This window comes from Pongo pygmaeus, chromosome 8, assembly GCF_028885625.2.
Source record: "Pongo pygmaeus isolate AG05252 chromosome 8, NHGRI_mPonPyg2-v2.0_pri, whole genome shotgun sequence".
NCBI classification, from domain to species: Eukaryota; Metazoa; Chordata; class Mammalia; order Primates; family Hominidae; genus Pongo; species Pongo pygmaeus.
The window spans coordinates 18,081,551-18,094,178 of record NC_072381.2 but is presented as its reverse complement, the minus strand read 5'-3'; the positions used below and the strand labels follow the sequence as shown (position 1 = coordinate 18,094,178).

General features: G+C 42.2%; 1 protein-coding gene across 2 annotated transcripts in view; it reads right to left on the bottom strand.

Annotated features, from left to right (window-relative positions):
* Nucleotides 1-4,474, bottom strand: part of SLC39A12 (solute carrier family 39 member 12) — a 90,586-nt gene extending 86,112 nt beyond the window's left edge. The window contains exons 1-2 of one of the 2 annotated variants that reach the window (XM_054435558.1): nucleotides 4,367-4,474; nucleotides 2,870-3,216 (exon numbers count right to left, since the gene is read on the bottom strand). In XM_054435558.1, coding sequence (XP_054291533.1) covers nucleotides 2,870-3,130 — 261 coding nt within the window. In that variant the 5' untranslated portion in view covers nucleotides 3,131-3,216; nucleotides 4,367-4,474. The remainder of the gene's footprint in view (nucleotides 1-2,869; nucleotides 3,217-4,366) is intronic. The other variant, XM_054435559.1, reaches the window with a different exon arrangement.
* Nucleotides 4,475-12,628: the final 8,154 nt, after the last annotated feature.

Genomic DNA, 12,628 nt, shown 5'->3' with positions numbered 1-12,628 from the left:
CAGAGGGAACAGAAGGAACTTGAGCTCCTATATCTGACTTTCTGCATGTGTCCATGAGATCCTCAGAGATCTGATTCCTAAGAACATGTATGTCCATGAGATCCCCACAGAGATCTCCCTGAGGAGCACATGTCCATGAGGTCCACAGAGATCTTCCTGGGACATAATACATGTATGTCCACGTGATTCTCAGAGATTTGATCCCTGAGAACATGTGTCCATGTGATCCTTGCAGAGATTTCCCTGGGGAGCACACATGTCCATGTGATTTTCACAGATATCTCCCTCAGAGGCACATCTACATCCATTTGACCCTCACAGACATCTGACCCCTGAGGAACATGGGTTTGTCCATATGGTCCTCACAGACCTCCCTGAGGGGCTTATTATCCCAGCCTTCCGGGTGAGGAAGCTGAGGCTCCACATGTCTCAACACTAGAAGGTGCCAGAAAAGGGCTCTCTTCCTTTCAGAAACCTGTGTAGGGTTATGCTTCTCATAATTATTGAAGTGGAATGTATTGTTTTGGAGTTATTTAATCTCTCATGAAGTTCATTAAAACTATATTCTAACCCTTCTCATTAAAGAAAGAAAAAGCCAGGATCAGTCCAGAACTATTAATTTTCAAAGACTGCAGCTTGACTGAATTTATTTTAAATGTGCAGTGCTCTCAGATACTTCAGATTGGCTTGTTAAAAAATTCACTTTTTATACAGACCTACAATTGGAAGCATTTTTCCTCCCAACAAATTCAACATACCTACTTCCCTCTTTTTTCAGACATTTAGGGATATGAAGAAACCCCCTTAACCTCTCTTTTTACCACGGAATCTGTAGCATGAACCCTGCCTGTCAGCAGACAAAGCCCCTCAGATGACAGAACAGACTTGGCCACAAGCTGAAGCCCTGTGGTTTGCGCCAGAACCGGCGTGTTTGTGAAATCCAGAGGACTCTGTTTCCTCCCTCTTTTCATGAATGGTGGGAGACGTTTCCTAAGCTCCTTCCTGATGGGTGATTGGGGTGAACTGAAGCCTTCTGAGCAGGTAAAGCTGAGACTCACTTCTGCTTCACCTGCGTTTCTTTCACAGAGAAGGAGGGTGAAGCTATTAAAGATGGTGTTTCAAGTCTTAGGAATGGAACTGATTCAAATGGGGACCAAATTGGCTAAACTCCTGATACTGTCACAGAAAACAATAAGTGCTAAACAATCCTTCCCCCAGCCCTGAAAATGGAGAACAATTTTGCATATTTACCTTCCCCCCGGCAAAACTACTATTCAACCTGCCTTAATAAGGCACTTCACGTCATTAAAGGAGAACATTCCCCTGAAGCGAATCCTCAGAGGACATGAATAAGAGATGACTTCTGGTTATTTCCAGTGGGACGTCTTGTGTTGCTATCTATATATATTAATGTCATCACAGATGAGTTGCCTATTATAACACATTTCCTCTGGGAACCATTGGGTATTTTAATAATTATTGAATTATTTATTGCTCACACAAAGCAGAGAAAAATTCTCTATGAGCAAGACCTCTTCTGTTATGAAAAAACAAAACACTTGGTCAGAAAATGTTCCCCTCCCCTCCCTCCCTCACCTCTGCATGATTGAGAAAGTCTGCCAAAATATATTTTGGAGACGGTTGTTAGCTTTTGTTTTACTTATTTATATATGCTTTCATTTACGTATTTATGAGTTCATCCTAAAAAATCTCGTGGGTCAGGAATGGGATGGTGGAGTAGGTTTTATTTTTTCTTTTGTAGTCATTTAAACACATGAGCTCTCACCTTCCATCCTACCCCACCCTCCCTAATGAAGAAATTCTCAGACACCACTGACGTCATATGAAAGTGACCTGGAGGCCGGGCGCCGTGGCTCACACCTGTAATCCCAGCACTTTGGGAGGTGGAGGCAGGCAGATCACGAGGTCAGGAGTTTGAGACCAGCCTGGCCAAATAGTGAAACCCCATCTCTACTAAAGACACAAAAAATTAGCTGGGCGTGGTGCTGGGTACCTGTAATCCCAGCTACTTAGGAGGCTGAGGCAGGAGAATCACTTTAACCCAGGAGGCAGAGGTTGCAGTGAGCCAAGATCATGCCATTGCACTCCAGCCTGGGCAACAGGGAGAGACTCTGTCTCAAAATAAATAAAATAAAATAATAACCTGGAGAGACTTTTAAAAGTTCTATCCTAGGCAAGTAAAATCTCAGTCTCTAGAGGATGACACCTAAACATGGGTATGCTGGGAAACCTATGCAGCTGATTCCAATCAGGGTTGAGATTCACTTTGTAGGCTAAGATCAGGCTGTGATTCAGGCCTCAGGAGCCATGGGTGCGATTTCAGCTCCACCTGCAGCATCTGTCTCCCCAGCTCAGATTCCTCATCGTTAAGATGATTATCCAATCATTAACTACCCGCCATGCATAATATTAGGAAATACCAGGCCAGGAAAAAGTACTCAAAAATCCAATGTTGGACAAATATCAGATCACATTATGCTCCAGCAAACAAATAGCATCTAAAACTAGTCACGTGCAAGTGCACTGAAGGCTTTAAAAAAAGATTAGTCAATCAGAAAAGAGGACTAAAAGTTCATGCTCACAAATAAACACCTCTAAATATGCAAAAGGGTTCTAGAAAGCCTTACATAAACATCATCCTTTCAAAAACAAAAATGTCCCTAGGTGCTATACATAGAATGCTGATTTGCTGTATCCCAAATATGGAAATTATTTTACCAGAATGCATTGCCCAATTGCATATTGGAAGATTTGCCTGTGATTTTGCTTTACTGAAATAAATCCCTATAGAATCCATTGCTTTCTTTTGGACATGCTCTGATACCTGACCCCATTCTATTTCACTAACCAGATTGCAATCTCCTTGCATTCCATTTCTCCTCCGTGGGCACCCAGTTTTCTCCAACAATGTTTTGATGAGGCTTCTTGAGTGGTTTTGGGGTGGGTAGTCACCAGCAGAGAGAACCTGTAGCAGGTCTGCCAGTTGGCCTGAACTCCCACGGCCTCTGCTGTCCTGGGCTGAGGGTTTGTCTGTCTCAGTAGAAAAAACACGGCTGAGTAGAAGAAACAATGGCACCCAGGATACTGAAAGTTTTGTCTGGAAGCACATTTCCACGCTTCCTCCACCTTGAGTCTGTCTTGGATGGAGATGAGTGGGTTGCCGTTTACGGGGTAAACTTGTAACCAAAGGAATTTCTGTGGTAAAGGGGAAAAATAAAGCCTTCAATTATTGTGCCTCCAACATGTTTGAAAGGATTCATTAATTGGGTGGCTAAGCTGATTTGCAATAACAAGCTGTTTCTACACAGCAGGGGGTCTGTAGGTAATTTCTAACCCCAAATGGCAGGAAAGTACCATGGCTATAGACTTTCAGCAGCCAAAAAAGCTTGTTAGATTATCTCTCCCTAAACTAAACATAGCATCACATAAGTTTCTCCATTTACCAACAGGTGGTACAAGTTACAGGACCCAGGCTGGGAAACACCTTATGTTTCTCCCATTATAAAGAACTCCGAGTGATTCACGGTCCTCATCCCTAAATAAAAAGAGCAAATAAATTCTACTAAATGACCAACATCATGTCGAGCTTAAAAGTTTTAGGCCAGGCACGGTGGCTTACACCTGTAATCCCAGCACTTTGGAAGGCTAAGGCAGGCAGATCACGAGGTCAGGAGTTCGAGATCAGCCTGGCCAATATGGTGACACCCCGTCTCCACTAAAAATACCAAAATTAGCCAGGTATGGTGGCATGCACCTGTAGTCCCAGCTACTCGGGAGGCTGAGGCAGAAGAATTGCTTAAACCCGGGAGGTGGGGGTTGCAGTGAGCCGAGATCGTGCCACTGCACTCCAGCCTGGGTGACAGAGCAAGACTCCATCTCAAAAAAAAAAAAAAAAAAGAAAAGAAAAAAAAAGTTTTAGACAAGGAAAAGTACTAGAAGAAAATAGTAATGTTCAGAAAACACAGGTCTTTTTTTTAGTTTATTAACAATCAAGATTCTAGAGCAGGAAGCATCTTAGAAAAACAGAATTTTCAAGACCTCAAGAACATGACACACACACTCACTCAGTGTGACTAAAGGAGTGGGGGATGACTTTAGAGCCAATCAACTTCCTGGAAAAAAAAATTATCTTTCTGTTGATGGCTTAAGGCATGTAAAATGTTAACAGCATCTCACGTCCAATCTTGGACCAGAGATGAGCTGGTAAATGACTGTGGGCTAGTAACAAAGGTACTGGGATTACTTTTATGAGTTAAAAACAACAACAACAACACTTTAAGGTTGTTATGTTAGCAATTTAAAAGTAACAGAGGATGATGCAACCATTTCTAACCCCAGTGCTTACCTTCAGAAGAAAGATAAACGATTCTTTATCTGGAGCTCCACAGCCTTTTAAATCCTGGAGAGTATTTCACAGTTACAAAGTTCCCTGTTTTTAAAATTCTTTGACTGTGCACTGGGAGCTAGAGAGGATTATTTCAGCCCAGAAAAGTTTTCAGTTGCTATGGAGAGAGCTGCTCTGAAGGTAACAATGAAGGTGGATAAAAGGGAGAACTTTCTGTCTGGTAGATTTTCAAGGTAATCAAATCAGTGTGGTTCATGAATTCAACTTTTTAGATCAAGAATTAACCAATTTTCTTAGGCTCGCCTACTGTCACTTGCCTTTCAAGGGACAGAATCTAGGTCAAAGGATTTCACCTTGCAGAATAGAAAGACTTTAGTGTTAGATGAAGATTTTTTCCTCTCCAGTTGATTCTGTAATAACCGTTTCATCCAGGCTCAAACCAAGGATTTGTTGAAAAGATAGGCTCTTTGGAATCATATTTGTTTTGCAGGACGCAGAAGCCTAAAAGATTGAAGGCTTTCGTAATGAGATGCTTTCAAACGAAAAGTATTGGTTGAGGGAATGAAATTCTTACCCGGGATGTAGGTAGTGTAAACGAGGAACTTTAATCAGCTGCACATATTGTGATCACCAGCATCGGTGGTAGTTCTTACCTCAGATCCTTCACGCTCCTCAAAACAAAGCTTCTCAACAAATTATTAGTGAGTAAATGACTGAAGGAACAAAGTGGTTCATTTTCTAGGAAGCAAGAGAAGTTAAATCCTAAGATTTCAGAGTGGGCAGAATGCATGCCCACAGTATAGGGGTTTAAGTCAGCTGGTGGGCAGGCAGAGGAAATTTGAGATCAGGATGATTAGCCTCATCACTAATTGGATACGAAACATGGGAACCACGCGGTAGGATATTCCACAGAGAATGCTAGTAATGAGAGGTGACAACGTGCTAGCAGCCCTCGCGCGCTCTTGGCGCCTCCTCAGCCTCAGCTTCGGCTCTCGCCGCACTCAAGGAGCCCTTCAGCCCGCCACTGCGCTGTGGGGGTCGCTCTCTGGGGCTGGCCCAGGCCGGAGCTGGCTCCCTCTGCTTGCCTTGAGGTGTGGAGGGAGAGGCGTGGGCAGGAATTGGGGCCTGATCGGAGACTGAATCCCTTGCGTGGACCAGCACGTTGGCCACGATGGCGGGTCTCCATCTCTTTCTTGCTTCCCCTCTTTTCCTCTTGATTGTCTGGGAGGAGCTCCCTCTAGGCTGCCCGAGTGCTGGGGCTAGTGCTGGGGCTAGGTGCCACAAAGTCCCCTGGCTAGTGTCAGTGAGAGCTTCTGGGCTTCTGGGACTGGTGGGGACTTGGAAAACTTTTCTGTCTAGCTAAAGGATTGTAAACACACCAATCAGCACTCTTGTGTCTAGCTAAAGGTTTGTAAAAGCACCAATCAGCGCTCTGTGTCTGGCTAATCTGGAGGGGACTTGGAGAACTTTTGTGTCTAGCTAAAGGATTGTAAACACACCAATCAGCACTCTGTGTCTAGCTAAAGGTTTGTAAAAGCACCAATTAGTGCTCTGTGTCTAGCTAATCTGGTGGGGACTTGGAGAACTTTTGTGTCTAGCTAAAGGATTGTAAACACACCAATCAGCACTCTGTGTCTAGCTAAAGGTTTGTAAACGCACCAATCAGCACGCCATCAAAATGGACCAATCAGCTCTCTGTAAAACGGACCAATCAGCAGGATGTGGGTGGGGCCAGATAAGGGAATGAAAGCAGGCAACAGGAGCAGCAGTGGCAACCAGCTCAGGTCACCTGCCATGCTGTGGAAGCTTTGTTCTTTTGCTCTTCGTAATAAATCTTGCTGCTGCTCACTCTTTGGGTTCACGCCACCTTTATGAGCTGTCACACTCATCGCGAAGGTCTGCAGCTTCACTCCTGAAGCCAGCAAGACCACGAACCCACTGGAAGGAACAAACAACTCCAGACGCGCCGCCTGTAAGAGCTGTTAACACTCACCACAAAGGTCTGCAGCTTTACTCCTGAAGTCAGCGAGACCACGAACCCACCAGAAGGAAGAAATTCCGGACACATCTGAACATCTGAAGGAACAAACTCCAGACACACGATCTTTAAGAATTGTAACACTCACCGCGAGGGTCCGCTGCTTCATTCTTGAAGTCAGTGAGACCAAGAACCCACCAATTCTGGACACAGTAACACTAATGGAAATACAAAAGGCAAATATTCCTAGAAAATTCCAGGCTTTTTTTTTTTTTTTTTTTTTGAGATAGAGTCTCCCTCTGTCACCCAGGCGTGAGTGCAGTGGCCTGATCTCGGCTCACTGCAACCTCCACCTCCTGGGTTCAAGTGATTCTCCTGCCTCAGCCTCCTGAATAGCTGGGATTACAGGCAGGTGCCACCACACCTGGCTAATTTTTTTGTATTTTTAGTAGAGACAGGGTTTCGCCATTTAATGGTGGCCAGGCTGGTCTCGAACTCCTGACCTCAGGTGATCTGCCTACCTAGGCCTCCCAAAGTGCTGGGATTACAAGCGTGAGCCACTGCGCCCAGCCCGGGCTTCTCTGTAATAAGCCCTCAGGGAACAGTTGGGCTTAACTAAACGGTCAAGGAAAGGGACTTGGCTTGTGTCTTGTGAGCTCTGTGCTGAGATGAACTGAAGTCAGAGTCTAGAATCAGCAGTCAAAGAGGGCAGCAGGGAGTTGGGACTGAAAGTCATGCCCTTTAAGCTGAGAGTCCAGTGGAGGCTGAGAATCAAGGAGGGAGCAGGCTCAGGACCAGAGGGGCACCCGACCACAGCTCCCTGTGAGCTCCTCTCAGTGCCAGCTCTCATCCCCACAGGGACCACTTGAGCATCTCTTTTTTTTTTTTTTTTGAGACGGAGTTTTGCTCGTTGCCCAGGCTGGAGTGCAATGGTGTGATCTCGGCTCACCGCAACCTCCACCTCCCAAGTTCAAGCAATTCACCTGCCTCAGCCTCCCGACTATCTGGGATTACAGGCGTGTGCCACCATAGCCAGCTAATTTGTTTGTATTTTTAGTAGAGACGGGGTTTCTCCATGTTAGCCAGGGTGGTCTCAATTGAGCATCATTTATTAGCTGTGTCCCAGCCTCTAACACTTGGTGATGAGATCACTAAGGAAAAATAGTCCAATCCCAATTCAGCAAGTTCTCTGGTCCCACTATCACATATGTTAACTTGAAAAAAAAAAAATCACACAAATTTAGAAAATAGACTTTATTTCTTATAAATGGGTTACAGCCTGCAAGGTGGCCACTGTGATAGGCTGGGAATCACAGCCTTGGCCATCCAGCATTTGCAGGCTCTTCACAGGAGGAGGCACTGGGGCAGGAGACTTATGCTGTGAACAGGTTGGCAAAACATACATATTGAATAGGTTACAGGAGGTGCTATGAATATTCATTAAAGGTCATCCTGATACATGTATATTGAACATGCATGTAACACACAACCCATGTTCACCTTGAGGTGGAGACTTAAAGTTTAAATGTATTACAATTAGGTCCTATATGTCAAAAGGTGAAGGAGACACACAAAGGTATTCAGTATGTAGCTTCTGAAAACTGGCTAGAACCAGTCCATGGCCAGTGGTCTCCAATCAGGAGAAAATTACTGAAATCAGTCTCTTGCCAATCAAAGCTGTAGTTCTGGCTGGTAGAATGGGGTGTCAGTCAGTGCCTGCAGGCTGGATGAGTTGTAATTGTTTTCATATTGCTTACCTCAAGGCCAGTGCTTGTTTAGCTGCTAGAGAAAAATAAAAACCTAGTGGCAGTTAGAACATAGCTTAGAGTATGGTACTCAACCCTTATATGGTATGGTCTTAGGACCTGTTCATAATTTGGCATCTTATTGCCACAAAAGGGCTGTTCCAATCTTACAGTTGCTATTTTAATATGAATGCTGGTCAGTGGTTGTGTCTAAACTGCAAAAGAGAAGGGGTACGACAAGGCATATCTGACCTTCCATCAGTCATAGCCAGGAACTCAGTTTTTAAGCTTTCTCTTGGGTCCCTTTGGCCAAGAGGGGATCCACTCAGTCAATTGGGTGGCTTAGGATTTTTAGTTTACACCTGATACTTCCAAGTACCTGTCCTTTGCCCTTGTCCCTGCAATTACCCCCACTTCCTGGCCCATCTCCAGTGAGCAGATCATGAAATCTGCTCAAGTCTCACTGGATAACCTGCCTTGTTGCTGCAGGACTGGATCCTGATTCACTTTGACCAGTGCACTCCTGGGACAGTGGAGGCTTCTCCTCCTCAGCACCCAGCCTACCTCTTGTGGGGCCTTCTCTGGCAGTTGTATGAGGTCCCTCAACTATGATCTACCTCTAGGCCTGGCTTCTCCCCATATGTCCCTTTGTGATGTCATCTTCCCTCTTCTCAAAGGCACTAACCTTGCTAAATAATAATTATAATAATGCTTATTAACATTGATCATCTCTTATGTCTGGGCACTCTGCTAAGTAACATTATATTTTCTCAGATAATAGCAATGAAACCTAGTGAACTTCTCACGATACAATTCAGAAACACCCAGGGTCACACAGCTAGTAGGTACCACCAGAAATGCAGGTCTCTCTGTGTCAATTTGTGCTTGTGCTACTGGGCAATTACCTGTTGCAATGGAACCCCATATTTTTATCTGTAATCTAAGATTCTTTTTACAATGCTGTATGGATACACAAATGACTCAGACAAACACTCATCAAAAAGGGAAATAAGCTACTACTTTTTAATTTTTGCATTCTCTCCAAAGCCTCTTCAGCCCAAAGTCTCAGAAAAAAATTAATTTTAAAAAAAATTGTAGAACTTTATTAGTCTAGCTAGTGATCCTTCTGTTAATCTTTTCAAAAAACAAGCTCCTGGATTTTTTTAGGGGTTTTTCATGTCTCTATCTCCTTCAGTTGTGCTCTGATCTTAGTTATTTCTTGTCTTCTGCTAGCTTTTGAATTTGTTTGCACCTGCTTCTCTAGTTCTTTTAATTGTTATGTTAGGGTGTGAATTTTAGATCTTTCTAGCTTTCTGTTGTGGGCATTTATTGCTATAAATTTCCCTCTTAACAGTCCTTTAGCCATGTCCCAGAGATTCTGGTACATTGTCTCTTTGTTCTTATTAGTTTCAAATAACTTATTTATTTCTGCCTTAATTTTGTTATTTACCCAGTAGTCATTCAGGAGCAAGTTGTTTAACTTTCATGTAGTTGTGCAGTTTTGTGTATTTCTTAATCCTGAGTTCTAATTTGATTGCACTGTGGTCTGAGAGACTGTTATGATTTCTGTTCTTTTGCATTTGCTGAGGAGTGTTTTACTTCCAATTATGTGGTCGATTTTAGAATACATGCTATGAGGCACCGAGAAGAATGTCTATTCTGTTGATTTGGGGTGGAGAGTTCTGTAGATGTCTATTAGGTCCACTTGGTCCAGAGCTGAGTTCAAGTCCTGAATATCCTTGTTAATTTTTTGTCATGTTGATCTGTCTAATATTGACAGTGGGGTGTTAAAGTCTCACACTATTATTGTGTGGGAGTCTAAGTCTCTTTGTAGGTCTCTGAGAACTTGTTTTATGAATCTGGGTGCTCCTATATTGGGTGCATATATATTTGGGATAGTTAGCTCTTCTTGTTGCATTGATCCCTTTACCATTATGTAATGCCCTTCTTTGTCTTTTTTGATCTTTATTGGTTTAAAGTCTGTTTTATCAAAGACTAGGATTGTAACCCCTGCTTTTTTTGCTTTCCATTTGCTTGGTAAATATTCCTCCATCCCTTTATTTTGAGCCTATGTGTGTCTTTGCACGTGAGCTGGGTCTCCCGAATACAGCACACTGATGGGTCTTGACTCTTCATCTAAAGAAGAAAAGAGAGAAGAATCAAATAGACACAATAAAAAATGATAAAAAGGATATCACCACTGATCCCACAGAAATACACACTACCATGAGAGAATACTATAAACATCTCTATGCAAATAAACTAGAATATCTAGAAGAAGTGAATAAATTCCTGGACACATATACCCTCCCAAGACTAAACCAGGAAGATGTCGAATCCCTGAATAGACCAATAATAAGTTCTGAAACTGAGGCAGTAATTAATAGCCTACCAACCAAAAAAAGCCCAAGACCAGACAGATTCAGAGCCAAATTCTACCAAAGGTAGAAAGAGGAGCTGGTACCATTCCTTCTGAAACTATTCCAAACAATAGAAAAAGAGGGACTCCTCCCTAACTCATTTTATGAGGCCAGCATCATTCTGATACCAAAACCTGGCAGAGACACAGCAAAAAAAGAAAATTTCAGGCCAATATCCTTGAGGAACGTCAATGCAAAAATCCTCAGTAAGATACTGGCCAACTGAATCCAGCAGCACATCAAAAAGCTTATCCACCATGATCAAGGCAGCTTTATCCCTGGGATGCAAGTCTGGTTCAACATACACAAATCAATAAACGTAAACCATTACATAAACAGAACAAATGACAAAAAACACATGATTATCTCAACAGATCCAGAAAAGGCCTTCAATAAAATTCAGCGTCCCTTCATGCTAAAAACTCTCAATAAACTAGGTCTTGAAGGAACATATTTCAAAATAATAATAGCTATTTATGACAAGCCCATAGCCAATATCATACTAAATGGGCAAAAACTGGAAGCATTCCCTTTGAAAACAAGCAGAAAACAAGCATCCCCTCTCTAACCACTCCTATTCAACAAAGTATTGGAATTTCTGGCAAGGGCAATCAGGCAAGAGAAAGAAATAAAGGATATTCAAATAGGAAGAGAGGAAGTCAAGTTGTCTCTGTCTGCAGGTGACATGATTGTATATTTAGAAAACCCCATAATCTCAGTCCAAAAATTCCTTAAGGTGATAAGCAACTTCAGCAAAGTCTCAGAATACAAAATCAATGTGCAAAAATCACAAGCATTCCTATACACCAATAACAGACTAACAACCAAATCATGAGTGAACTCCTATTCACAATTACTACAAAGAAAATGCCTAGGAATACAACTTACAAGGGATGTGAAGGACCTCTTAAAAGAGAACCACAAACCACTGCTCAAGGAAATAAGAGAGGACACAAATGGAAAAACATTCCATGCTAATGGATAGGGAGAATCAATATCATGAAAATGGCCATGCTGCCTGAATTAATTTATAGATTCAGTGCTATCCCCATCAAGCTGCCACTGATTTTCTTTGCAGAATTAGAAAAAACTACTTTAAATTTCATATGGAGCCAAAAAAGAGCCCATATAGCCAAGACAATCCTAAGCAAAAAGAACAAAGCTGGAGTCATCAGGCTACCTGACTTCAAACTATACCACAAGGCTACAGTAACCAAAACAGCATTGTACTTGTACCAAAACAGATATATAGGCCAATGCAACAGAACAAGACCTCAGAAATAACACCACACATCTACAAGTATCTGATCTTTGACAAACCTGACATAAACAAGCAATGGGGAAAGGATTTCCTATTTAATAAATTATACTGGGAGAACTGGCTAGCCAGATGCAGAAAACTGAAACTGGACTTACTGCTTCTTTAAACTTTTTTTCTGAATAGATGCAGAGTATTCAGCTGAAAAGACAGCTCCTAGATGTGGAACTAGTCTTATATATCTTCTGTCTCTGTGATCCTTTCAAAATAATATTTTCATCAATTAAAAAATGTCAGTTCTGAACGTACCCCTTGGTCTTTGATTTGGAAGCTGATAGTAAATATGATTACACAAAAACTCTAAATTTTATGTGCAACTCTCAAAAAATATCTTTCTTATGAAAGTCCTATAATATCATTAATAAAAGACTGTAGAAAATATCTAAGAGTTTAAAAAAAGGCAATCTCTTCAGAGGTAACTGATATTATCTGTTATCATTTGGTTTCTCTCTCTTTGGTCTCTTGGTGTATTTGGATTATATGTGTAATTTTGCAGTTTATTGTTTTTACTTTTTACAATATTATGTCATTCTTATTAAATATGGATTTTTTTTTTTTTTTTTTTTTTTTTGCTTTGAGAGGGAGTTTCACTGTTGTTGCCCAGGCTGGGGTGTAATGGCAAAATCTCAGCTCACTGCAACATCTGCCTCCCAGGTTCAAGAGATTCTCCTGCCTCAGCCTCTAAAGTAGCTGGGATTACAGGCACCTACCACCATACCTGGCTAATTTTTTGTATTTTTAGTAGAGGCAAGGTTTCACCATGTTGGCCAGGCTGGTCTCCAATTCCTGACCTTAAGTGAT